The 27,911-nt window shown below is 53.3% G+C and overlaps 1 protein-coding gene across 8 annotated transcripts; it reads left to right on the top strand.

The window, feature by feature from the left end:
- Window positions 1–865: 865 nt before the first annotated feature.
- On the top strand, window positions 866–27,883 carry CDIP1 (cell death inducing p53 target 1). Of its 8 annotated transcripts, none has more exons than XM_077906450.1 (7): window positions 866–1,017; window positions 24,409–24,483; window positions 24,927–25,028; window positions 25,167–25,322; window positions 26,132–26,405; window positions 26,515–26,651; window positions 27,579–27,883. In XM_077906450.1, exons 3-6 carry the CDS (start codon window positions 24,944–24,946, stop codon window positions 26,624–26,626), a joined length of 627 nt encoding a protein of 208 aa, XP_077762576.1. In that variant the 5' UTR covers window positions 866–1,017; window positions 24,409–24,483; window positions 24,927–24,943; the 3' UTR covers window positions 26,627–26,651; window positions 27,579–27,883. The 8 variants fall into 8 exon arrangements, with proteins under 8 accessions (XP_077762576.1, XP_077762570.1, XP_077762568.1 ...); XM_077906444.1 differs by having other exon boundaries at window positions 27,576–27,883; XM_077906449.1 differs by lacking the exon at window positions 866–1,017 and adding exons at window positions 20,942–21,102; window positions 21,698–21,794 and having other exon boundaries at window positions 26,515–27,883.
- Window positions 27,884–27,911: the final 28 nt, after the last annotated feature.

Genomic DNA, 27,911 nt, shown 5'->3' with positions numbered 1-27,911 from the left:
AATATTTAAAAAAAACAAACATGTTTTAAGAGTGTTTCCGTTTAAAGACACCTTACTTAATATATACTGTTGAGGGGCACCTGGGTGGCTCAGGGGTTGAGCATCTGCCTTCAGCTCAGGTGTGAACCTGGTCCTGGGATCGAGTCCCACGTCGGGCTCCCTGCAGGGATCCTGCTTCTCCCGCTGCCTGTGTCGCTGCCTCTCATGAAGAGATAAATAAAATCTTTTTTTTTTTTGATAAATAAAATCTTAAGATACATGTACATACACATACACACACTGCCTGTTCGGTAACATTGAACTCAAGGCCGACAGCACTATGGCTCACAACCAGAACAAGTCATCTAACACAGGTGTCTTCTCCTGAAGACACGTCACAGCCTCCCCGTGCTTAGGGACGCTGGACAGTGCCTGGCGCCACGCTTGGGTACTATTTCAAACAAAATCACCAACAAAACCCCCCAAAATGTAAAAACCGTGGCAGCACACATGCACAAGACACTTGTTCACAGTATGAGAGCTAAGACAAGAAGGCACAGGGAAGCCTTATCTGACTTCAGCTCGAACCTTCCGCACCTGGCAACGCAAGCCCTTCCCGTCGTGCGCAAGCCCACAAAACGCACGGCGCCTAAGCTCACTAAGTATTGGTTGAATAAAGGGAGGAATGGAGATGCGCCTGGCTCGGACGGATGCCCTGGGCCTGAGAGGGCGGGAGGAGGCGCCATCTAGGTCCCTCCCCTAGCTTCAGGCCACCGCAGGCCACTCTTTCGCTGGACAAAACCTCCCCAGACCCTCCCACGTGTCCTGCCTTCGCCGAAGCGCCTCCACTCCCCGTGACGTCACCAAGGACCGTCACGTGTCGCTGGAAGCCCCGCCCCGACGCTGACCTAATGGCTCCGCCCCTCGCCCTGACGCCCTACTCCAAAGCCTACCCGCCTCCTTCTGACAGACGCGAGACGGCGAGCTGCGGAGGCGACTGTTCCTGCTGCTGCGGCCGCCGCGGGTGCCGCGGGGACGGTGAGTCGCCTCGGCCACTGGAGACAGCTTCCGGCGGAGCCCCTCTCCACCGCCCCTCCCCGGGCCCGCCGGGAGCAGGGCTGGACGCGCGCGGCCCTCGCGGGGAGGGGGATGACCTCGGTCCGCTGAGCCCCCAGCCCCCGCCTGCGGCGCCTGCGCGGTGCATGTCGGGCACTGTGGTCTCCCCGACCCGCGGAGTGCTCCTGAAGCGCGCGGACGGACTACATCTCCCAGAGGCCTTTGGGCGGGCGGGGGGCGGCGTGCGCGCAAAGCCCCGCGGGGCTGAGGGTCTCCTCCTCCCGGCGCCGGGACCCCGGCCTGTCTTGGCGTCCGTTCGGCCTCGGGCGCCTGGCCTCCCGAGGTAAAGGCCCCCGTCGGCGGCTCAGCGCACCCTTCGCCTCCTCCCCTGGCACTGATGCGATCCAGAGCGGCCCTCGGGGTTTTGACGTCGCCTGTCGCCGGGTTGGCCGCCCCCCCCCCCCCCCCGCGGGGCTGCGGTCACAGTTCGGCCAGGCTCGGGCGGGCGCCAGGGTCGGTGCCTTGGGGCTGCCGGCGCGCTCCTCGGGGTCCCGCTGTCACCCTCCCACACCCCCTGTCGGGAGAGGTGGGGAACTAGCATCTCCCGCTTTCCGCCGCGCTGTTTCCTGGAGGAATGGGGGTCGGGAGGAGGGTCCCTGGGACAGAGGAGCCCCCGGTGAGCTCCTCGGTGACCTTGGCAGGCCCGAGGGGCCGCGCGCGTCTGCCTCCCCCGCCCGTCCCCGATCGCCGGGGCTGGCAGGGAGGCAGTGACCTGGCCTGGCTTCGGGGCCAGCTTCGTGTCGTCGAGGACCTTGGTGTCGTTGAACCCACGTCGTCGTCGAGCCTGGCTTAGGGCACTTGTTCGTGGGCGTGCGTTTCTGTTTTCCTCTAAATGTACCCAGGAGGCTTCTCAACAGGTGTCAGGTAAGGAGCTAGCGGCTCTCAGTGTCTCCAGTGTGGGTCTCGGATCCTCTGCCTTAGAATCACCAGGGCCTTTGTTAAGAGACCTGATTCCTGGGCTGCTCCCCCCCACCCCCCGCGGGTTCTGATTCAGCACTTATGGGTTGTGGCCAGGACTGTGTTTAATAAGCTCCCCGGATAATTCTCAGTCACATTTGGAGTTGAGTGCCTTTATCCTAAAGTGAAGAGGATGGAGGTCTTAGAGCATAGCATTTATACTATTTTGTGTGTAAAGTGGGACCTGCTGCTGGGCAGGCAGTACGTAGGCAGTGTGACCCCTCTCCTTGGCACTTTGTTACTTACCTCCCAGCCGACTTAAAAGTTGGTGGGGAGAGCAGTGCCAGCTCTGCCTCGCCCACAGCCCCACATTTAAAAGTTGAGGAAACTGTATGTTGAATGCAATTAGACCACCACCTAGAATGTGCAGCTTTTAACTGTATTTTGTCTCTTATCTAACCATCAGTAGTTCATTTTGTTTATGTGTATCAGTAAGTGTGGACATCCAACTGTTTCCTTCCCAAATAATTACACATATAATTAAGTAGAGTCCTAGAATTTTTGCTTATTGATTTTTCACCAGTAGAAGCCCTGGGTATTGAAGAGTTCTCTCTGTCTCCCGTCCCTGAGGAGCTGGAGGAGTTTGGAGGTTTTTCCATAGGATGGGCCTTTGGAACCAGGAAAGAGGTTTACATATGTTCTTAACAAAGAAACAGTAGGCCATGGCTCTAAAATCACTAAGAGCAGAAACATGGAATGTGTGATGTACAGTAATGCTGCAGGGAACAAAAATGTTTTGAGGGGCTGCTAATGAAATGTATCCCGGTAGTCAGATTAGGCCAGCAGATCACGTTGACAATAAATGATACAAATCGTCAGCCCGCGGACTCTATGACTGCTCTTTACAGTTTGCCTGGTTTGAACCTGCTAGTTTGGTGTGGTTTCCCAAACCCCAGGGGAACAGGGCTGTGTAGCCCAGCTGACAAGCTTTGAGTCTCTGGGGCTGAGGAGCTGTTATGTAGGCACAAATACCAATCCCTAATCCTGTTCAGTTGTCTGAGATCCTGTAGAAATTCATCTCCAGCTTCAGCAACACTGTTCAAAGGTCATGCACATCCTTTTATTCATGGAGGACACAGGGAAATGTGGTAGAGTCTCTGTCCTTGCGTGAAGGAAGGCTGTCATGCTGGTGAGAAGGCAGCGTGCAGGGGTTACTCTGCATGCAGGCGTTGCTCTGCAAATAATGTTGTCCCCTGATGGGGAGGAGAACCAGGCTCGCAGGGGTGGCACAACTACACAAAGGGATTTGGAAATGGAGTGTACAGAATGGGAATCTGCCAGTTTTTAGAACCCCACAGAGGGCTTCCAGCTCCTCATCTCTGCAGTCAGGACTCTCAGACACGTCTCCCCAGGAGGTGATAGAGGCTGCTTTGCAACTTAGTGTTGCAGAGGAGAGGGGGCGCTTGGCCTGGGTCTGTGGCAAAGCCTCTCCCCGCTGAGAGGGCAGCCCACCCAGGGAGATGCAGGTCTGGTTGCCATAGAGCCTGCTGACCAAGCACCTCTCCTGTTCCTGAGTTACCAAGTTCTGATGATGAAGTTGGGGTCCCAGGACCAGTACTGTCTAGACCCGGCAGAGCAGGCTGGAGGCACTTCTGTTGCTTCCAAACTGTGTGACGAGCCGTTTGCCCTCCCAGAGCCTCACTTGCTGCAACTATGATAAGTGAAAAGCAACACCCAAGTGAGACGAAGACCCGTATCCACTTGTGCTGGAAGATTAGGGTTCCCTCATGTTAGGTGAAGTAAAACCACACAGGGTAAGGAAGTCCAGTGACACACTGATTGTCTCCATAAAAGCAGTTGTGAGAAGTTTGGAAATATCAGATCAGTTTTCCAGAAAACGTTTCCCATCATCTTATTGATGCTCCTGATCTGTGGGTGCTGTGAGCCCCTTCATGGTCTGGCCACTGGGTGGTTCTTACCACAAGGAGTTGTCATGAAGTCCAGTAAAAACTGTGCGTGTGCTGGGTACATAATGTGTTCAATATGTTAATTCAGTCTGAATTCACATCTATTCCAGTGTCTGTGTTTTTTCTTGGAGGAGAAACCGAGGCCAGGGCAGGCAGAGAAGGCTGGAAGGGTGTCCTGGGGTGGAGTTTGAGAATTCTACGTCTTTATTACTTTGGTAGGAAGTGAAACTTGTTGCAGTTATAATCAACATTAAAAGCAGCAGTTTTACAAGCTGGGGAAGCAGCGAGGAAGGCAGTTGTGTTTGCAGGGAGTGTTCTTCTAAGTGCCCCAGGCCCATCTGGTAGGGCCCTCACCTGTGCTCCGCCCTCGCAGGTCCGACAGCAGCCAGGAGGCCACACAGGCATCATCTCAAGGCTGTTAGTAAGTAAATTAGCAACAACGGCCAGATGCTGGCACAGCAGGGCTGAAGGGAGTGAGGCTGAGGAAAATGTGGCTGTGCCGCCCCATCGTGGAAAGTACTCCCCACAGTTGACTGTGACTCATGAAAGGGGGTCTTCTGTCTGGATTTTTGGCCATAAACTAGGCACTTTTCATCAGGAAGCCAGGGACTCCATCTCTGCTAAGGCGGTCTTCTGCCCCAGCGGACATGAGTGGTGGGTATTTGGGCTGGAAATAGCATGGGAAACCTAGTTAGGCTAACCCCAACCCTCCCTTATTCGATGCATCTGTGCCAGGGGCTGAGCAGGGCCTGCAGGGACACCAGTGGGGAAGCCCCCGTTGTTTTCTAGGTGGGAGGTGAGTGAAGTGAGGACGGAGTCACGGGGAAGGTTCAGGTTTGCTGGAAGAGCAGGGGTTGGAGGGTGAGGGTGTACGTGTGTGGAGGTTGAGGAAAGGTCTGTGGAAGGTCCCTTGGTAGGAGTGGGGTTTGGTTGGTTTGGAGAAGAGCGGATTGCAGTCTGGGTGGCTGCAGTAGAGTGTAGTAGAGATGTGGAACATGGGGCCAAGTCTAGACTTTGGCCTTTAAAGCTTGAGCAGTAGATGAGAGAGTGGATCTGAGACCTTTTTGAACCATGGCTTTGGCAGGACTTGCTAATAAGTCAAGGTTTAAGGGCTAGAGAAAAGTCTGGAACACCTCTCAGACATCCATCTTGGTGGCCGGGGTAGTACTGCTAACAGCACCGAGCCTTTGGGGAGGGGGAAGAGCTCCTGCCCAGAGTACCAGCCAGGCTGCATTACTTACCCACCCAGTCAGCCAATATTTGAAGTGCTGCTTGGGGCCGTGGAGACACTGGCCCCAAACCCTGTCCCAGCCCTCCGGGAGCTGCTGATCTGGCCTGGGGAGGCTGGGCCCTTGACCACAGTGTTCTGTTTCCCCTCTGTTGTCCCAGGCCAGGAATCCCTGCCCTCCTTCCTGCAGGGCCCACCTGCTACCTGAAGCCTGCCCAGGGCCCTGACCCACAGATGCCCCTCTCTCACCTGCAGTGCCTGCGGTCATGGGTTCTCATTTGGATTTTGCCGAGTATCTTTTATAAATGCTTCTTAAATGTGAGCTGGCTTCCTAGCTGGATCTACAGTTCCCTGAAGGCAGGGGCCACAAGGTGAGTGACCTCCATACAGAGGCCCATGAAATTTTTTTTTTAATTTTAAAAAATTTTTAAATTTATTTATGATAGTCACAGAGAGAGACAGAGAGAGAGAGAGGCAGAGACATAGGCAGAGGGAGAAGCAGGCTCCATGCACCGGGAGCCCGATGTGGGATTCGATCCTGGGTCTCCAGGATCGTACCCTGGGCCAAAGGCAGGCGCCAAACCGCTGCGCCATCCAGGGATCCCGAGGGCCATGAAATTTTAACTGAATTAAGGAGTCAAGAATCTGAAGCCTTTTTAAACAGATAGTCACTTGAAAATAAACAAAGTTGGATGGTGAAGGGTCTGCAGGATAAAACTGGCTTTTCCTAGGCCTGGAAAAACTCTGTACTGCTCTAGGCAAGGTGACCCCTGTGACCACTTCTTAGCCCTTGGACTTTAGGGCTTTCTCTACTGCCTGAGCCTCGGGCCTGTGATTCTGTCCCTGTGTAGCCACGCTCAGGCCATATGTATCTCTGCGTGCGTTTACCTGCTTTGTCTGGAGAGCACATGGTCCACACTTTGGTCCAGTCAGACCGGCCAGAAAGAAAGCATGCACGCCGGAGGTGGGGGCTGAGAACTGAGGGTCCCCCAGGTCTAGCAGCCACCTACTGGCGTCAGGACCTTGGGACCCACGTCAGTGCACCAGCCATAGTGCAGGAAGTGGCCAGCAGGGGGACAATGGACAGCCTAATTTCCCATGCCCTCCATCTCACTCGGAGTAAAGTGGACATCTGTTAGTGGCCCGAGGACCTGATCCACCTCCCCTCAGGGGCCAGCCCCTCTTCCTTAGCGCCCCCTGCTCCATGGCACCCCAGCCCCCAGCCCCCAGGGTTGTGTAGGCACACTCCAGGCCCCTGCACCCTACTCTCTCTGCCTGGTCCTTCTTTCCAGCGCTGCGAACGTGGCCTGTTCCATCTTGGCCGGAATGCTTCCCACTCTGAGAAACCCTTCCTGTTTGGAATCGCATCCCTGCAACACTGCCTTCCCCACTCATGTTTCCTCCACAGCGTGCGTCAGCATCTGGCGGACTACACACAGACCTGTTCCGTGTTTGCACCCCAGCTCCCCACAGATGTAAGCTCCACAAGATAGTGGTCTTTCCTGTCTTCAGGGCCTAGGTAGCACTGGCTCAGCGGGTACTGGGTCCGTGTTGGGTAAAGACGTACGGTGCCTGCCTTTCAGCCGTCCTGTCTCCTGGGGTCTGGGAGTGTAGTGTACGCGTGCCCCGGCGCTCCCTGGGGTGCAGGCGAATATGGAGTTGAATTCCCAAGTGAACATGCAGTGGGTAGCTTCTAAAGTCAGCTGGCAGAGCAGACACTCAGGGGCCAGCTGCCTGGAAGTCCTTGAGTTGCCTGTGGGCTCAGAGGTGTGCGGAACTGGGCCCACTGGGCCCCTGAGGAGAGCATGCGTGCTCCTGGGTCCTGTTCCCTCCCTCGACCCCTTCCCTCACCAAGGGAAGGGGGCCTGGTTGGCTCATGTCACTTGCTTCTCTTTTTTTGTTCTGGGAGCAGTGAAATCCATGAAAACTCACACAGTGGAATTCCCGCTGTTGGGAGTGTGAGATCCCGCTTGAGCATAGTTTGGAGAATGTATGAGAAAAGAGACCGGGCTGAGACCTGAGACCGGTGCGTCTGATGGTGTGGGGCATGAGTCAGGACTCCTCCCTGCGCCTCTGGGCCCCGCTCGCAGTCAGTGCAGCCGGCGGGGGGTGGGGGGGGGGGCGCTGCTGGTCTTGCCCTCCACTGTCCCCAGCACGGCACCTTGTCTCTGGTGGGTGTTTAGTAAAAGAAGGGTCATGAATGTCACTTGAGACTTTGGACTTTGTGATTTCTAATGACGTTTCTGCCTGGAAGGTGATCTCCAGATGTATGAATCATAGAGAAGTCACACATGGCCATAAATAAGACGACCCCAGATAGAACATGAACTCCTCTTTTCCCACAGAGAAGATCCAAAATAGTTCTTCTGTCCCAGCTGGCATGAGTAAACTCTCTGGGTCAGAGGTCCTTTTAGAGTGATAGGAATTTAGTTAAATTTCCATATCCTATTTTGTGTAGTATAATGTAAAATACTGATTAGATTTGTTCCTCACATGCCCCACAGCACTTCTGTTCGCACTCGTCCCTTTCTCCACTGTGGACATGTTGTCGTCGTGGACCCCGGCCCCACTTGCTCGCCTTGTCTAAGTGCCCCTGGCCACAGGGACGATTCCACTGCAGAGCATAGCCCTGGACTGTTCTCTCGTCTCAGGATTTTTCCATTGGTCCTGCAACATAGCTTCTTACCGTGTGTTCATTTTTTCTTCTTCTTCTTTTTTTTTTTTTAAGATATTTGTTTATTTATGAGAGACGCAGGCAGAGGGAAAAGCAGGCTCCACGCAGGAGGCTGATGTGGGACTCGATCCAGGCATTCCGGGATCACACCCTGGGCCGAAGGCAGACGCTCAACTGCTGAGCCACCCAGGCGTCCCCCATGTGCTCTTTAGAAGGTTGTGTGGCAGCATCCAACCACTGCCTTGGTCTCCAGGAATAATTCCTAATCTGTGACATGTCTGCTGATTTTTGGCTTTTTTCTTTTGACTGATGCCATCTAGGTGACTTCTAGATGGCCTGGCACGGGTGAGGTTGCTGTATCCTGTTCTCCACCCAGCTGTTCTTGTTTAAAATAACTGAGAGAATGCTCTGTAACATGAAGAGTTTAAATGATGTACAGATACTTCCCCACTGCTTGGGTGCGGGTACCTGGACAAGACCTGGCTACCGGCTAAGCTCCCCTCCTGAGCCATCGGCAACACTACAGGGTTTGTGTCTGAAATAAGATTCTTCCAGCTGGGTGGCCAGGACTATAGTGGCCCCATGGCTGTGTTGCACGTAGGGCCTCGTGCTTTCACCTGGGTCAGAATGGTATGTCTTGATCTCAGATAACTAACTGAGTCAAATGGAGTCAAGCCAAAGACTGCTTTGTGTCAGGCAGAGGTAAGGATTTTTTCTTTTCAGGGCTTCATTTTGATTGCCTAAATGATGGTTTTTTAGACACATCATGCTTTTTTTTTTTAATTTTTATTTATTTATGATAGTCACACAGAGAGAGAGAGGGGCAGAGACACAGGCAGAGGGAGAAGCAGGCTCCATACACCGGGAGCCCGACGTGGGATTTGATCCCGGGTCTCCAGGATCACGCCCTGGGCCAAAGGCAGGCGCCAAACCACTGTGCCACCCAGGGATCCCACTCATCATGCTTCTGAAATGAGTTGGCCTTTGAGTTACCAAGCGCTGTCTGCCCGGCAGGTGCAGATGACTTGTTTCTTTACTAGTGAGTGCAGCTGTATGTATTTTACTCCCTGTGCTGCTCATTCTCTTCCTGTCTGTACTTCCTCCTCCTGTGTCCAGCTCCTGAGGCCCTCCTGCCTGGGAGGCAGCTCCCCCTGAAGGCAGAGGGTGTGTGTGGAGGCCTGTGCCACACCCCCAGCACACACACACACACACACACACACACACACAGCCCCCGCCTGCGGCACAGCTCTATAGCCTGGTCGTCCCTGTTTCATGTGTGTCTGCTGGGCTTTTCTTACCTGCCCTCCTCTACCAAGTGACCTCATGCTGGCTCTCCGGGCAGGGTCTCCAAGGCCAGAACTACCTTGGATGGCCTTTATGTTCCAGCTTTTTACTGGAGTGCTGTGAGTTAAACCTGGTTTAGAGAACGGACTCCTGCTACCCGACTCATAGACCAATGTAAAGACTGTAACACCACTTTAGGAGGGAAGGCTGGCAAATAGCCAGTCCTTGGGTTTGCTTCTTGGACTGTTGCTTTTCTCCTAGACAAAGCGAGATTATAGTCAGAGGCACCTTTCTGGACCAAGGAGGAATACACTTAAATTTAACCCAATTATAATGAGCCATTTTGGGGAAAGAGCCAATCAAAGGAGCTGCCCATCCTAGAAAATCTAGAAACTACACAAACAGCTTCTGTTTGTGTATAAACAAATGACCCAAAATCTTAACACCCATAGAAAACAATTAACATTTGGTGTGTTATACATATGTGAACATATACTTTTAAAGTAGAATCCCAGGCAGCTTGGGTGACTCAGCAGTTTAGTGCCGCCTTCAGCCCAGGCTATGATCCTGGAGACCTGGGATCGAGTCCCATGTCGGGCTCCCTGCATAGAGCCTGCTTCTCCCTCTGCCTGCGTCTCTGCCTCTCTCTCTCTCTGTCTCTCATGAATAAATAAAATCTTTTTTAAAAAAGTAAAATACGTAAGTGTAAACACACTGGTTTTACAATGCAGTATCAAGATCGTTTTTCTACCTACAATAATGGGTCTATACCATTTAGGGGGGCAAATACAGGTACATTATATAGGTAAACCAGATGGGTAACCAGTGTCTTTCGTGGGATGTAAGGCATCGGTACATACAAACTTTGCCTGTAAATCTTTGCTCACATGTTCACTTACCTCTAGGACAAATGTTTTGAAATGGAATTAATGAGTCGAACAGAACGTTACAGATATCAGAATTGTCCTCCAAAAGAAGTCGCACTAACCCACTCTGCTGCGGTCCTTGTGCTGGTGACACCTGGGGAGTCAGAGTGGTTTCCCCAGGTTTTGACAAGCATTCAGCCTGATGTAAATTGTTACTGTTGTCATTGTCACAGTTCCTAGAAATCTTACTTTCTAGTTTAGAACCATTCCCTGAGGCCTCTTCACCTTTTGATTTTGCTTCTGAGAGCAGTATATTTTCTCTTTAAAAATTGTACTTCCTTTTTCATGTTCTGCGTGCGGCTCCATAAATACAAGGGATACAACCAAGAATTTGTGTTTATTGAACACTGTGTGGCAGCTCTCTGCTGTGTGCTCCTCACACACAGCACCACTTAGGCCTCATGACGTTTCTGGAAAGCTGGGCAGCCAGATGGCTGGCATGGGACCGAGCACCAGGGCACCTGCAGGTGAGGTTTGTGTCCTGTCAGCCTGAGCTGTGACCGGGGCGCAAGCCTCCCTCTTGGGGCCACGGCTTGGGCTGGTGCAGTAGCTTCTTGGAGCTGTGACACAGATGGGGGGGGGGAGGGGAGGAGCGTGTGGGCCGGGTGGGATGAGAGAGGCAGATGGGAAAACCAGATCTGCTTTCTGCTCCTTTCTGTGTCTTAACTCTAGCTTGTTTTGAAGTATTTGGAATTCCCACGGCATCAGATAAGCCCGTGTTCACGTGTAAAAATAAACAGTTCATAGCCAGCAGTGATGCTATCTGAGGGAGGGATTGTCTCTCCGTCCTGCCTCCATCAGTAAGAACAATGGAAAATGGACTGCGGGCAGGATTTCCCAGGCCCCTGGGGCGAGAACTTGGCAGCCCAAGGGGCTGCTCAGCGAACCGGAACCCGTGGAGGCACCAGCACAGGCTGCAGGAAGCCAAGTCAGTGGGCTTTTCAGTTACCGACCACTTGTTGACATACCTGCAGCCTAACCAGCACTGTCTGTTGGTAACGATACTTGTATTCCTTCTTTTTTTTTTCTTTTTTTTTTTTTTTTTTAATTTATGATAGTCACACAGAGAGAGAGAGAGAGAGGCAGAGACACAGGTAGAGGGAGAAGCAGGCTTCATGCACCGGGAGCCCGACGTGGGATTCGATCCCGGGTCTCCAGGATCGCGCCCTGGGCTAAAGGCAGGCGCTAAACCGCTGCGCCACCCAGGGATCCCTGTATTCCTTCTTAATTAATAATCTGGAAATTTACCAGTCACAAGTAATTCCTGGCTATAGTGCATTTGAGAATTGCTAGAAAATTAGCACTTCTTTTTTTTTAATATTTTTTAAAATTTTTGTTTATTTATGATAGTCACAGAGAGAGAGAGAGAGAGAGAGGCAGAGACATAGGCAGAGGGAGAAGCAGGCTCCATGCACCGGGAGCCCGATGTGGGATTCGATTCCGGGTCTCCAGGATCGCGCCCTGGGCCAAAGGCAGGCGCCAAACCGCTGCGCCACCCAGGGATCCCCGAAAATTAGCACTTCTATTTCTCTTTGATTATTGGAATTAGGTCTGGCTGTATTTACTAGGAAACCCAAAGTAACCAACTGAAACAAATTTGTTTCTTTCTCACATAGAAGATATGGGAGGTGGTCCCTTCAGTCCTGGCGTGGTGTCTGTGATCTTCCAGGGTCTGGGCACCTTCCGCTGTCCTTAGTATGGCTTCCATGCCCAAGGTCACCTTGTGGTCAAGCATGGCTGCGGGAGCTGTCACACCTGTATTCCATGCAGTGGACAGGAGGACGAAGGGTCCATCTGGCCAGGGTAGCACCTTCCCATCAGTCCTTATGGTGCTGTGCTTATGACTCATTGGCCAGAGGTTAGTCGCATGGTCACAGGTGACTGCAAGAAGGACTGGGAGTGTCTTAGCCAAGACCCTGTAGCCCTGAATAAAAATGGAGTGTTGTGCTCCAGGTAGGGAAACTGAGGTTCAGAGAAATTTAGTAGCTCGCCCAGGTCATACAGTCTGTCATGGTGGGCAGGATGCCAGTGAACCCTGTGCTCTCAAAACTTTATTGCTGGCCAGGAAAGGAAGTTGATATCTTTGTTCCTGAAGACTGAGTGGTTGAGGGCGACGGGAGCTGGGGCGTGGGGGCAGCGCTCAGGAGAGTGGGCAGGGGAGAGAGGAGGCCTGGGGTGCTCCTGTGGAGGTGTTGTGGGCTTCCTGGCCTGTGATCCTCATTCTGCGTATTGGCCCAGGTCCCTGTGGGGGTCCACAGTCTGTGTGTTCTGGTGGAGCAGCCCCTGTGGCCAGGAGCCTCTGAAGCAGTCGGGCAGGGTGAGCATGGGCTCCAGGCGGTGACCTGGCCGCCCCCGCGAGTGCAGCCTCCTCCCCTCAGTCTGTGACTTATCACTGTCCAGCCACTCTTCCCATCCCCTCCTTTGCTGGTTTCATTAACTCCACCTCCTCCTGGCTGGCATGGGGAGATATTCCCTGACCCCCAGATCATGTCCAATTTTTCTGTGCTTTCAAAGTTCCCCCTGCTTTTCTGCACACTATGGGTTACACTTTGTAGTTACGTTTGGCATTTTTGGTGTGATTATTTAATGCCTGTCTTCCCCTATTTGATTTTAGCTTCTGGAAGTCAGGAACTATGCTCTCATTTCCTGCGATGCTACACAACTACCCCTGTGAACAGATGGGGGAGTTATTCCCAGGAGAAGCCCCGCCCCACCCTCCAAGGGCCTATGTTAAGTGGCCACCACATGGACTGTTCTTAAACCCACAACTGGGGACTTTGGGAGAACAGGACAGTATGTGGTGTTGCCCAGGAGGTCAGTGGCCATCCCTGGCAAGTAAGTCCCCCAGTCAGCGACACCTCATGTTGCCTGGTCCTTACATGGCTTATGCACGTCTGCGTCTCAGTTCTCACACAGCCTCGAGGTGGGATATGGGTGATGCAGTTGCATGTGAGCCAGGCCTCCTGTGAAGGGGCTCAGCAACCCAAGTGGGTTGTCCTTCCCCTTTCCTCTGGGTGGCCTCAGGGGACCCGAGAGGATGTTTGGCTTTTATTCTGGGCCTCCAGCCCTTCCTGAGCAGCGGGTGCCTGTCTGGTGTTCAGCATGTGGGGGTCTGTAGGCAATGTAGAAAGCTGTTTTTCAGTTTCCCCAATAAATCCCAAAGTCCTGCTCCCGGCCAGATGCCTGGAACCTGCATCCTGGGGACTGAGAAGCCCCTCTGAGGCCAGCTGGCATCCTAGTGCTGTGGCTGCTGGGAAGGTGAGTTCCTCTGGAGAGAGGCAGTGAACAGGCCAGGCAGGCCAGCCTGGCTCCAAGAAAGGTGGTCTTGCAGTTGCTGCTGCCTGGCTGCCACCCTGCCACCAGGGTCCTGGGGTGACACCCGAAGCACCCTTGCCAGGGCCTTTACCAACCGTGAAGTTGCCTGGGAGGAGAGATGGCCCTTAGGAGGATTGCTAGCATCTCTTCAGGAGTCCCATGAAGCAGGTAGCCTCAAAGTGGCTATGTCAGATGAACTCTGCTGGGCTGGACCATTCAGGTGGGATGTGATTCCACGCCCCCCAGACTCTGTGGGGAACACACACCAGGACCCCCATGAAGCTGCCGTGGCAGAGGCCTTGGTGCCGGTTTTGTTTTCCTTCCCGTTGGAAGTTGTTCATAATAAATGGTGACATCAGCAGGTGCTGTTTGTCCCGTGTGCTTGTATGTCGGGTCTGGAGCTGATGCTCTGGGTATTTTGCACACACTGTTTATTTTAAACCTTGCCCCCTTACCCCCACGGAGGTCGGCATGATTACCTCTGGTTACAAACTAAGGGACTCTGAGGCTCAGCGAGGTCACACAGCTACAAAGCGGTGAGCTGGCTCACAGCTGGGCTGATGCTTCCTTTCAAGGCAGGGCCGGGCTGCAGTCACAGCGCTCAGAGGCTCAGCCGGACCGTCCACCCTGGTCTCGGAGGCAGTGGAGCCCCTCGTGGCCTGCGGGACCTGTGTAGCACAGTGGGGCCGGAAGGTGATGGGTGCAGTCTCCTGGAGGCCTCGGAGGGCTCAGGGTCAGGACTCTAGGGCAGGGCTCAGATGCTGTTACAGTGCCCTTCTCCCCAAGTGGGCCTCCACATCTGTGGTGCAGAAGCAGCGAGGAATCTGACTTAAGGCAGCCGCAGCAGCTTGGGCTTGTCGCTGCTCACTGCACCCACAGGTCTTATTTAAGAAAAAGCAGTAAAAGTGATTTACGGTATTAAATCATCTTGACCCTCAAGTGCACATCTCTCTGCTATTCTGTGTGATGAAACGTGACACATACATTGCACACACGGAGTAGGACAGGTGCCTCCAGGAAAGCACGTGCATGGTTGGTTGAATTGTGAGCTGAACTAGCTTTCTTGTGGAGCTCCAGATTTACTTGGACAACAGACACAAACTGTGTTATTCATGGTTGGGGCGTTAGTGGACATTCTCTTGAAAATGGATAGTGAGCCCACCTCTTCGAGGAAAACAGCTGACTTTTGTAAACAGTGATAAATTTGTTAATCTGTTTGTGGCCGATGATAAAATTTGAACTTTGAAGTGAAAGTTAGAATTTTGGAAAACTTGTATCTGCCACTTCGAGCTTGACAGCTTCCTGATAAAGACTTTTCTGATGAGATTGGTGGTAATACTGGCCATGTGACTTGAGTGGGGGGAACATTATATAATAAGACACACCAGCACTGTTACATCTTCATAATCGGGGCTTATAAACCGTGAACCGATGTTCAGATGCCCCATACGTGCTGTTAGAAACCGTGCGTGTGTAAAAGAGCCATTCCATATGCCATGTAGACCAATGAATTGTAGCAGATAGTAGGAAGAACTCATTAAAGATGCAGATTCCATATGACAGCTAACCTTTGAGACACTACCGCTGTCAGGTTTGGATGTGGTGTATAGGAATGTCCACAGTTACGGACCTGAAAAGACTCTTCAGATGCCCCTCCCATTTCCAGCTGCTTATCTTTGGGAAGCTCAGTTTTCTTCACGTATTTCAACCAAAACAAGGTAGCAGAGCAGATTGGGCGGAGGAGCAGACAGGAGAATCCAGCAGACTTCCCCGGAGTCAGAAATGAAAGAGTTGCAGAAATGGGAAACAATGGCAGCTGTCTCATTATTACATTGTTTTGGAAGTTATTTTAACTATTTATGCTGACATGTTGAGTTTATGGATTTTTTTTTATTTTTTTTTTTAATTTTTATTTATTTATGATAGTCACAGAGAGAGAGAGAGAGGCAGAGACACAGGCAGAGGGAGAAGCAGGCTCCATGCACCGGGAGCCCGACGTGGGATTCGATCCCGGGTCTCCAGGATCGCGCCCTGGGCCAAAGGCAGGAGCCAAACCGCTGCGCCACCCAGGGATCCCGAGTTTATGGATGTTTTTTAATGAATTAATAAATACTTTTTAAAAGTCCTCATTTTTAATTTCTAATATGGTAAATATTGATAGATATAACCCACAAAAACAAAACCTTTGTAGACTCCTCCATAATCGAGTGTAAGGGAGTCCCGACACCCAGAACACTGGGGAACTGCTGCTCTAGCAGGTCCTGGGAGGGCTGATGACAGAAAGTCCTCCTTCCAGGCACTGCCCTCCGTGCCTCCGTCTGGCCTTCCTCCAGAAGCGGGTGTTGGTGCGTGGCCCTGGCAGGTCCTCTGGGGCAGCAGAGACGCTGGGGGCAGGGTGGGTACCCCTTGGTGGTGTGCAGGACCGTTCAGACTGCAGAATTGGGTTTGCAGCTCTGGCTGCAGCCGGGGAGGAGCGTATCCCGCTGGCCTGGGGCCAGGCCTTCCCAGCTCCCATGGGCAACCCGCCTGGGCCGCCTTAGGCCGCTGCCAGTTGGCCGAGCTTTGGATCAACAGCAGCTCCCAGCAATGAATGATGAATAGTTGGGAGCCGAGCAGAACACCAGAGACATTTCCCAGGGCCCCGAAGTCTTTGCTTTTAACTCTTCTCTGGGATGTGGGAGACCCAGAGGAGAGCTGCTTAGATCAGCACGCTGGCAGTGGAGACCCCACGCCTCTCCTGTCACAGGGATCAAAGCTGCCCATCACTGCTCCCTTCTAAAATTGTATTCTTTTTTTTTTTTTTTTAAGATTTTATTTATTCATGAGAGATAGAGAGGCAGAGACACAGGCAGAGGGAGAAGCAGGCTCCATGCAGGGAGCCCGACGTGGGACTCAATCCCGGGTCTCCAGGATCAGGCCCTGGGCCTGAAGGCGGCGCTAAACCACTGAGCTACCCGGGCTGCCCCTAAAATTGTGTTCTTTTCAAAATTTTGGTTCTGCAAATAATGTGCAGATACCTTTTTGTTTAAAATATGTGTATGTGTAATGACAGCTTCACCTCTCTTGACTGTTGGCTGCCAAGCTTCAACCCCAGAGATGACTGTCTTGGTCTGGGTGTTTCTTCCCCATCTCTTTCCTTTTTAAGCACACAGGGAAATATCCACACCTGGGTGGGTTTTGCTTTTAGGGGGATGTAATAATTCACACGCCATACAATTCACCCTTTGAAAGTGCATAGTTCAGTGGCTTTAGTATGCTTGAAGAGCTGTGCCACTGTCTCATTCCAGAGCCTTGTCATCCCCCCAACGGACATGTGTTTTGACCCTAAGTGCTCTGCTTCCCTGCACAGTGAGTCTGCCAGGGTGCTGGGCACATGTCATTATCACTGCTCTGCATGTAGCATAGCCAGGAGTCAGGGGTTCCAGTGCCAGGTCCCAGGAAGAGTGAGGCTGAGGAAGGGTCAGTGACTCACTCAAGGCTACCAGCTTCAAGGCCAGGGCTAACTCTGGAGCACCACACTCTCCACATATGCCCTGTTTTCCCATTAACTGGTGACTGACCTGGGGCAAATTTTTGTCCCTCTGTGAATGGGAGAAGGGGATGGGTTCCTGCCTTCCTGATTGCACATTGGAACACTTGTGTGCCCTGTCCTTAGAGCTGTCACTGTCCTCAGTAGCTGCTTAGAGTATTGTGCTGGGTGCAGACAGGGCCTGGGATTGGTGGGATGGGTGTAGGGGTGGGGGTCAATAAGGCAGTTTTGCTTGGCTTCATGGTCCCAAACCCTAAAACCATAGCAGGCCCCTCATGATGTCACTTCTTCCTCACAGTTGGGGAAACTCACCTGGTCCCACCAGCTCAGAGAAGCAAAGGCTGCTCTGTGGGTGTGAAGCCTGATTATTTTCTGTGACATGGCTGAGGGTGGAACCGGGTTTCCAATATTGGGGTGCAGAGCAGACGTTTCCATTCTGCAGTGGGCCTGCCCTGAGTGCCAGGCAGGGCCAGGCTCTAGGGGCTGCTGGTCCAGCAGGTGGCACTCAGAATAACACTGGACTGGGCAGCCCGGGTGGCCCAGCAGTTTGGTACCGCCTTCAGCCCAGGGCATGATCCTGGAGCCCCGGTATCAAGTCCCGCGTTGGGCTCCTTGCAGGGAGCCTGCTTCTCCCTCTGCCTCTGTCTCTGCTTCTTTCTCTCTCTGTCTCTCATGAATAAATAAATAAAATCTTAAAAAAAAAAAAAAGATTCTTGTCACCTCTTAAAAAAAAATTCCACTGGACTAAGGAGAGGAGCTGTGGGCCACTTTGCAGAAAAGGGCCTGGCCCTGTGTCTGGGACAACTGTGTCCTGCCCCCAGAGGCCCCCAGCACCTGCTGTCCTTGGGAAAGTGAGATGAGGTCACAGGGAGTCCATAGACGTGGAGACGGGTTTTGTCGCATTTTAGGGTGACTTGAATAATTCCATTCTACATAAAACCACACCGTGTTGGTCATGGGCACAGGGGCCGGATTAGGCTCACGTGGCCCCATTGTCTCTCCCAGTGGCCTGCCCTTGCCTCTCTCTTGCCAGAGACCACTCAGGACCGTCTCTCCAGGGCATATCACCTCCTGTCCCTTGGGGCTCTCCTGAGTCTGTCCTTAGCTCCCCAGGGCCTTGCTGTTCCCTGTGGCAGGCTCTGGCCCTTTCCATTCTGAGGATTTTCTGGCTCATGTCAAGGAACAGGCCTGTGCTGTGAATTCTAGAGAAAAGCTGCAGGCACAGGATATATATTGGAGTCTGTGGCAGCTTCTCAAGAGTCTTGAACCTTCTCTCAGCCACCTGGCCCACGCTGCCTCCCTGCCTTGGCAACGGTCAGGACTGTTGCTTGTAGGTCAGTGTCATCCTGAAAATGCACTGAAGGGACATTGATATCTCTCAATTTGATCCTTGAGGCTCCTGTGACCAGGTGCCATCCAGTAACCTAACCTCCGCTCTTCACACATTTCCAGATACTGCTTAATTTCTTTCTTAAAAAATATTTTATTTAGGGACACCTGGGTGGCTCAGCAGTTGGGTATCTGCCTTTGACTCAGGGCATGATCCCAGAGTCCAGGATTGAGTCCTGTGTCAGGCTCCTGTGGAGAGTCTGCTTCCCCCTCTGCCTGTGTCTCTGTCTCTCTGATGAATAAATAAATAAAATCTTTAAAAAATATATTTATTTATTTGAGAGAGAGCGCACAAGCAGAGGGGATGGGGAGAAGGAGAAACAGGTTCCTCACTGAGGAGGGAGCCCGATGTGGGGCTAGATCCCAGGACCCTGGGACCATGACCTGAGCTGAAGGCAGGTGCTTAACCGTCTGAGCCGCCCAGGCGCCCGATACTGCTTAGTTTCAATGCAGACTTCCAGCCTCTGGAAAGCAGCTGTCTCCCAAAGGCCAGTGGCTTCTAATGTAGGAGCTGTTGGGACTGGGGCAGTGGCATATCACTTTTATCCAGGACTAAGTGGGAAATTCCGCAGCATCCCTACACTGCTGGAAAACAGGAATTTAAGGCTCAGAGAAATCTTTGAAAACACCTAAAATGCTGATTGTGAGGCCACGTGCCCCTGGGTGTGATGTGAGCTGCGTTAGTAGGGCTGCCCCGTAGGGCTGAGGACAGTTTGCATCCAGAGCAAGCACCCCGGGGGTGTCAGGATGAGTAGTTCTCTAGGTCTGCTCAGTACCATCTCGGGGACTTCTGCAGTCCTGAGGTGTGTGTGTGGGGGTGGGGAGGCGGGGAGTCTCTGGCCTGTGTGCCTGCACTGTTACACCACGACATGAGAATCTCATCTAAGAATTCTCTTTCTCAGGGCACCTGGGTGGCTCAGTGTTAGTTGAGCGTCTGCCTTCAGCTCAGGTCATGATCCTGGGGTCCTGGGATCCAGCCCCACGTCGTTGGCTCCCTGCTCAGCGGGGGAGCCTGCTTCTCCTTCTGCCTCTGTATTCTCTCTCTCTCTCTCTCAAATAAAATCTTTAAAAAAGATTTTTTTCCTTCCTTCTTGTGTAATGTGCTATGGCTCAGAGAGAGCACCTCTGCTCCTGTGTGGAGTGGGGCTCACGCCCGGGCGTCCTGGGAGCCCCGTGTCTGCGCTCACACTGCATGCTGCTGGCTCAGCACCTTGCTGGCCGGCCAGCTGCTGAGTGGTGCGCTGCATCTCTGGTTCGGAGAACCAGGCCTGCCCACACCTTTTCATCCACAGAATCCAGAGGGCGCAACGGGATGTACAGTGTAAAGGCCTCTGGGCCCCAGGGCAGGCTGGTCAGTATGGTAAACTGGTGGGAGTTTTCAGGCTATGCGCTGTTTCTTCACAGATCATATCTAAGAGGCGGAACGGGAGGCCGAGAGGCCTGTGTTGGGTTTCTGGGGCTGCACGCGGACTTCACCTAGTTCCCAGAACTGCGGGCCCCTTTTTCTGTGGGGAGCTGCATCCCTCGGAGGCTTGGGGCTTGCAGCCCTTCCCGTAGCTTCTATCAGCGATGCTCCAGCCAGCGCGACCGCAGTGTTGCCAGGGGGCAATCTCAGATTCCACGGTTGCATTTGTAGTGTCATTTGAGTGGGATGCATTTTTATTGGAAAACTGTTTTGTTTTCCGGGTGGCTCAGCGGTTTAGCGCCGCCTTCAGCCCAGGGCCTGATCCTGGAGTCCCAGGCTGCTTCTCCCTCTGCCTGTGTCTCTCATGAATAAATAAAATCTTTTTAAAAAATAGGAAAACTGCTTTGTTTTTGGACATGTGATTTTTTTTTTTTTTTTTAAGATTTTATTTATTTATCCATGAGAGACACAGGCAGAGGGAGAAGCAGGCTCCTCGCATGGAGCCCGATGCGGGACTCAGTCCCGGATCCGGGCCGGGGATCACGACCTGAGCCAAAGGCAAACACCCAACTGCTGAGCCACCCAGGCGTTCCCATGTGATCTTTTTTTAAAGATTATAGCATTCTTACAGTTTGTATCACACCTTAGACAATGTAGTTTTGTGGCAGGCACCAACATAAATATGAAACATTGTAGTTTTATATTTATTGGGAGGCACTGGGGGAGTTTGGAATTGAATCCCTGTAAAATTGCCAATGACAGCCCCAGTGGCTCAGTGGTTTATCGCCACCTTCAGCCCAGGGACTGATCCTGGAGTCCCAGGATCGAGTCCCATGTCAGGCGCCCTGCAGGGGGCCTGCTTCTCCCTCTGCCTGTGTCTCTCATGGATAAATAAATAAAATCTTAAAAAAAAAAAAAGTTCCCAATCCATTCTTCAGAAACTCTCCTTCATACTGGTGGGTCCTGCCCCCAGTCTCTCCCACAGTCCCCGGCTCCAGAAGGCAGCTGGAGGATGGGCACGAGGTGGAGGGCAGGGGGAGACCGCCCGAGTTTGGGTGTGGAAGCAGGTGGTGGTATAGCCAAGGCTGAGCGGAAGCGGCCCCGTGGCAGGCAGCAGTGGGTAGAGGACGGCCCGGAGTTGGGTGGGTGCCAGGCTTGTCCTGTCATTATGATGCCAGAACTCCAGTGGAATCTGGATGTGATGGAAACAGTGGAACTAGATGTGATATTGAAGAAACAGGCCATGCTTGCATCCTCAGAGGGTGGCGCTAGTGCTGTGTCCCCTCTGGACACAGAGGGGCCTGGAGGACCCCGGCTAGTTCGGCTCTCATCGCCCCAGAAAATGCTTCAGTGACTCACCAAGCGCAGTGCACCTTTTGTGGCCAGATCCCTGGTGAGCTGGGACTACCAGACAGACAGTGGGGCCACCCCGGCGGCATCCCAGAGGCTTGTAGGGTGGGATCAGTGGCAGGTGCTGGCCCATGCATGTTCTAAGACTTCGGTGGGCTGCAGGACAAGCCTCTTGAGGAAAGCTGTCTCTTTCTGCCACCAGGAGGGCGCCTGGCGGGCTGCCCAGGATCTCCAGGCCCAGCACACACAGCCAGGCTGCCTGGAAGGGGACTTTGTGTAATGTCCTTTAGAGGCTCTGTGGCTTCCCTTTCTTTCCCGTGCACTGTTTTTTTATTTTTTATTTTTTTTAACATTTTATTTATTCATGAGAGACACAGAGAGGCAGAGACACAGGCAGAGGGAGAAGCAGGCTCCATGCAGGAAGCCCGACACGGGACTCGATCCTGGGACCCCAGGGTCACGCCCTGAGCCAAAGGCAAACGCCCAACCATTGAGCCACTCAGGTGTCCTGCCCGTGCACTATTTAAATTCACCGGCAGGCAGAGGTGGGTGGGAGTGTCACGTTGGAGTCCTAGACTCAGCTCTACCTTTTATGTGCCACATGACCTGGGTAAGTCCCATCTTTTCTTGGCTTCCAGGTCTTTGAAGGATATTATAAGTAGCAACTCAGAAGAGCAGGTCATAATATAGAAGCACTTGGGAAGTAGTTCCACTTCATGGTGGTCGAAGAAATAGGTAACCAAGTGTCATTTTAATGTTACAAATTAGTGATATCAATAGTATCCAAAGTTTGTACCAAGTAAATTGCGGTCATCCTCCCCAAAGGCACAAATGGCCATACATCTTTGACCTAATCTTTTCACTTCTGGCAATTTTAACCAAAGGAAATAATCCAAGAAAGGGAAAGAGCATTAGCCAGAGGTTTTCCCTGTTTGTTATGAAAGTAACAACAAGCATTCCAAATGCCTTAATAAGGGTGGTCAGGTAAACGGTGATGGGCCCATTTCAGGGAATATTAAAATTGATGGTCATATGGGGTCTTGCAAGATGGACAGAATATATAGGACAACACGTTAAAACTGTCACATAAAAATACAAAGGGCTGCACACAGACTGGCAGGGACGTGAAGGGAGAGTGGCTGCATTAAGGTGGGGAGATTGGGCAGCTTTGTTGTTTTTTAATGAGTTTTGACATATAATCCACCTACCATATGATTTTCCCATTTAAAGTATGCAATTCACTGGTTTTTAATATATTCACAGAATTATGCTACCATCATTACAGCCAGTTTTGGCTCATTTTCATCATCCCGAAAGGAAACCCTGTGTTTGTCCCTCTGTCCGCCCCCCCCCCCCCCCCCCAAGCCCACACAACAACCTCGAGTACGCTGTCTCCGGCTTTGTTCTGGGCGCTGTGTAAGGACTCGCACGTAGGGAACCTTTCATGTCCGGTCTGTATCACTCACAGTCGTTTTTCCGGGTCTATCCAGGCTGCAGCAGGCTCGTTCCCAGTCGTGGCGGGGAACGTCTCCACTGCAGGCCTACATCTGCGGTTCATCCCTTTACCAGTGGCGGGACATCTCAGTTGTTGACGCTTCTGGACTATTATGAATGATGCTGCTGTGAACATTCACGGACAGGATCTTGTGTGGTTTTCAGTTGTTTTCAGTTCTTGTGGGTGCACAGGTAGGAGTGGAATGACTGGGTCCCATGGTAGCTGTGTGTGGCCCTCTCCTCTGCCTAATATGTGTTACTCACTAGCCATTCTAGTGGATGCCAAATGTACCTCATTGTGTTTTTTTTTTTTTTAAGATTTTATTTATTCATGAGACAGAGAGAGAGAGAGAGAGAGAGAGAGAGAGAGGCAGAGACACAGCAGAGGGAGAAGCAGGCTCCATGCAGGGAGCCCGATGCAGGACTCGATCCCGGGACTCCAGGATCACGCCCTGGGCTGAAGGCAGGCTCTCAACCACTGAGCCACGCAGGGATCCCATCATTGTGGTTTTGGTTTGCATTTCCTTTTGGTTAAATCTTTAGCTTCTTTTTATGTGCTTATTGGGCATTTGTTTTTATCTTTGGAGAAATGTGTATTCAGATCTTTTGATATTTTTTAATTGGGTTGTCTTTTTGTTAATGAGTTAAGAGTTCTTTATGTAGATATTTTAAATACAAGTCTTCCAGATCTATAAAAATTTTCTGTTCTGTGAGCCGTCTTTCCACTTACTTGATGGTGCCCCTTGAAGCCCAAGGTTTTAATTTTACTGACATCCAGTTTATGTTGCTTGGACTTGGTCTCTTGGGCCCTGCCACTGATCTGTGCTTTTTTTTTTTTTTTTTTTTTAAGATTTTATTTATTTGACAGAGTGCTCACAAGTAGGGGGAGCTGCAGGGAGAGGGAGAGGGAGAAGCAGGCCCCCCGCTGAGCAGGGAGGCCAAGGTGGGATTTAATCACCAGGACTCTGGGATCCTGACCTGAGCTGAAGGCAGATGCTCAACCTGTTGAGCCCCCAGGTGCCCCTGATCTGTGACATTTGTACTGACTCCAGGTTCCTTTTGCCCTGGTGGGGTTCTGAACTTCACGCTGGTGGGGCTCTCAGACAGAGCTAGTAGAGCTGCTATCACTGTGTGTTTCTCTGTAACGTTGAGAATTTTTTCTAGCTCATATTTTTTTAAAAGATTTATTTATTTATGTTACAGAGAGGCGGGGGCGGGGGGCGGCAAAGAGACAGGAGGAGGGAGAAGCAGGCTCCATGCAGGGAGCCCGACGTGGGACTTGATCCTGGGACTCCAGGATCGCACCCTAGGCCAAAGGCAGGCGCTAAACAGCTGAGCCACCCAGGGATCACCTAATTCATATTATTTTTAAAAAAATAACCAAACTTTACTACAAAATGCTACTAATTTCTAACCTTTTATGCTGAATAGAGTAAGAGGAAGTGCCTTCCTCTTACTTATGGGAGACAGGATGCTGACCCAGAGCAGGAAGGGCCCCTGGTTTCCTCCATCTCCCCCAGGACCCAGTGGCAGGTGCTCAGGGAGCCTTGGGAGAGAGGTGAGGGAGGGGGTTCAGTCTGCATCTTCCTTCCCACCCCAGCTCCACAAAAACCAGGGCAGAGGCCCCATGAGCACACCTGGCTGGGGAGAAGCCCGTTCTTTCTTTCTACAGCCCAGGCAGGCTGTGAGGGCTGGTAGGAGCCTGGTGCAGACAGGACTCGCCCGTGGCCGTGAGAGGAGGGGGAGCTGAGGATTGCCACCGTGCTGGTGGGGGAACAGCCACACGGGGTAGGGAGTGTGGCTGCGGCTGTTGCCCTGCTGCTGAGCCTCTGCCTGTCGTTCTCCCCTGGAACAGCTCCCCAGAGCCCTGCGTGTCCACCTAGGCCGGCCGTGGAAGGAACCTCTCCCTTCTGAGCACCTGGGATTTGAGGTAAAGAGTCTCCCAGTCCCTCTCCCACAAGCAAGCTATGGTGCTCTGGCACGGAAGCGGCCAGCTGCCCTGGGGGGAGGGTCCGCCTCACCCACTTCTGTCCTCGCAGGGCACCCTTGCCTCCTGCCTTTGACATGGGAAGCGTGGGTGATAGTGGACGGTGGCGGCTCTAGGCCTGGTTATCCTCGGGGATGGTGGGACATCTCCAGGGCATAGATGGAGCCCACTCTGCTGAAGGAATCCATCCCTGTCCTCGACCCCCCTGCCCTGCCAGAGCGCAGAGACTGATGTGGAGGCGTAAAAGGCCACCTGAGCTGCTGCGAGGGCGGGGTGGTACACGTGCGGGAGGAGCCACAGGAGGCTGTGTGCGGGGAGGACACAGACCTGAGCCTGACCAGCACGCAGGGCTGGGAGCTTAGTTCATGTCCTGGCTTTCCTTCCAGGTCCAGAAGCCGCAAAGATGTCTAACGAGCCACCCCCTCCATATCCTGGAGGCCCCACAGCCCCCCTTCTGGAGGAGAAGAGCGGAGCCCCACCTACCCCAGGTAGGGTTCGGTGTTCCTGATGGTCCTGTCCCTTGTGGCTTGCCTGTCCAGCTCATAGAAGCCGGCACCTGGGGCAGCCCTCCCCCGGCCCTGCAGCCACTGCCCTCTGAGCTCCCTTTCCCGGCCTTCTCTGTCCAGGCCGCACCTCGCCAGCTGTGATGCAGCCCCCTCCGGGCATGTCCATGCCCCCCACAGACATCGGCCCCCCACCCTATGAGCCACCGGGTCACCCAATGCCTCAGCCCGGCTTCATCCCCCCCCATGTGAATGCAGATGGCACCTACATGTCTCCAGGTAAGTAGGAAGGGGGGCTCACGGGTCTGTCTGCCTAGCACCCAGCACATTCCCTGGGCTGCCATCCGGCCTTCACCGTGTGCTGGTGGTCTTCCTGCACAGGGTTCTCTCAGAGGTGGGGACTGACTGGGTGTGGACGGGGGACATGGGAGGGTGTCCTAGAGCCAAGCAGTGCTGTGCAGGCACCGTGAGCGAGCACATGAGCTGTGGGCCTTACTGGGAGGGGGGCTAGCTCCTGGGAAAGCCCCTCAGGCCCAGTGGCAGGTGCTGACTCGTGGCTGATCCCTGCCAGGATCCTGAGTCCATTGGCGGGGGGGCGCTGGGCTCCTGCTCACCCAGTTCTTCAGGACTTCTCAGGCCAGATAAAGGCCCAGGGCTCTCGCACAGGTGGCCCCACATGAAGTGGGCCAGTTCCTGGTATTTCAGTGCAGGATCTGGTGACACTGGTGGGTCCGAGAGCCCTGAGTGCACAAGGAGGGCTGGGCTGCCGAGAGGCAAGGCTGTCCATCCTGTGGTTGAGGTCCTTGTTGGAACACAGTGCCTGGTCCCCTGCGTATCAGAGGCAAGGAGCAAACATACCCAGCTGAGACCGAGGAGAGAGGCGGCCGCCTTCTCAGCTCTGCTGTGTCCCGCTGGGCCAAGTAGCTTCTCAGTCTTGGTCCTCACAGGGTGGGGAGCAGGAAGGGCTGGGAGTATGTATATCATTACCTGGCCCAGGGCCTGCTCCCCTGGGGTTGGGGGGAGCCTCAGGCCTATGGGGCAAGTGGTAAGCCAGTAACCTGTCTTCACTGTCTTCTCTGATCTTCCAGGTTTCTACCCTCCTCCAGGCCCCCACCCACCCATGGGCTACTATCCACCAGGGCCCTACCCACCGGGGCCGTACCCTGGCCCTGGGGGCCATACTGCCACAGTCCTGGTTCCTTCGGGGGCTGCCACCACGGTGACAGTACTACAAGGAGAGATCTTTGAGGGCGCCCCTGTACAGACAGTGTGTCCCCACTGCCAGCAGGCCATCACCACCAAGATCTCCTATGAGATCGGGCTGATGAATTTTGTGCTGGGCTTCTTCTGCTGCTTCATGGGGTAGGTGGTACGGGTGCTTGGGGTGGGGCCGTGCCCACATGCCACTGAGCTGGGGTAGGCCTATGTGCCCCCAGTGCCCTCTCAGCCAATCTCTCTGTCTCCGATTCAGGTGTGACCTGGGCTGCTGCTTGATCCCTTGTCTCATCAACGACTTCAAGGATGTGACGCACACATGCCCCAGCTGCAAAGCCTACATCTACACGTACAAGCGCCTGTGCTAACGGAACCAGGACTGGACTCCCTGCTGTCAGTCTGGCCCCCTGTGCTTTCGCTCCCCTTGCTCAGTGGCTCGCTTCCCTGCTCCCACTTGGGGGTGGAGGCCGTCCCACCAGTCCCCTGGAAGTCTTGTCCTCTTTGGCTTGCCCTTCCCTGAGCATCGGACTCTTCTGGCAAAAATTCTGTTGGATTTAAGGCCAAGGGTCAGCAGGTGGCAGGGGGATAGCACGGAGCCTGTGTGTTGCTGGTTTGCTTGATGTTTGTGATCAGGACGAGAAGCTGGGAAGGGTCTCCTCACTCCATTTCTGGACGGAGCATAGAATTGGTCCTAACTGTCCCTGGGACCAGAAGCAGCCAGAGCAGACCTGGGGCCTGCAGTGGGGCTGTACCTGTAGCCACAGTGATTTCTCATCTGCTGGGCCAAGAGTGGGAAAATGGACTGAAGCAGGACAGGGTCCTCAGGCCTGGCTTTATTTCTGGGGTGCTAGAGGTGGGTATGATGATTAGAAGGAATGACTCTGGCCCTCAGAACTCTAGAACTCTCAACACTCTATCCAAGGGCCTGGGAGTCCCCTGGGTAAGGTACAGCGATCAGCACACCTGCAGATCATGGGCTGGGTGCTGAGGCCCTGGCTCGCCAAGAAGGGACTTGCCTCTGGCACCCCCTGCCCAGCTCCCTTTCTGGCCTGCCCTCTACAAACCCCTGTCTTGGGTAGGGCCAGGAGGAGTGCCCAGGAGCCTAGCCCATCTGTCTGTACCATGTCCTTGCTGTGCGTCGGCAAGACCTTGCCCAGTGGCCGGTGTGTGTCCCAAATAGGACTGGAGAGGACAGAGAGAAGGGGCCTCCTTGCAAGCACACACAGATTTGTAGTGTGCTCTCCATGTATCCTCTTCCCAGCAAATGCTGGGCCCTTTGCCCTTGCTGACTTGCTGTCACTGTGCTTGTTTCAACAGCAGGTACTGCAGCAGGAGCAGCTGTCAGGCACTGGACTGGGACAGGCTGGGGACAAGGAAGGAGCAGCCACAAGTGGCGGACGTGCCTTGGTGGACATCTGCCCTGGGCCTGAGCCCACACTGTATTTCCTGAATGGTTTGTCTGTGAATTTGCTTATGTGGACCGCTGTATCCTGCTGCCACCCCTCTCCTGGTTTCGCACTGCCACTGCATGGCCTCCTGTCACTGTGAATCATGGCTGGTCTCAGTTTGTAGTTTCTCATTAAATTGGCCCTCTCACTCCCCTGCCCTGGGCCTCTTGCTCTCTTGCCTGGCTTCCTTCTTTGAGGGGAAAAA

Source organism: Canis aureus, chromosome 8 (genome assembly GCF_053574225.1).
Source record: "Canis aureus isolate CA01 chromosome 8, VMU_Caureus_v.1.0, whole genome shotgun sequence".
Classification (NCBI taxonomy): Eukaryota; Metazoa; Chordata; class Mammalia; order Carnivora; family Canidae; genus Canis; species Canis aureus.
Note: the sequence above shows the minus strand (reverse complement) of the source record. Positions and strands in the feature narration are given on the sequence as shown.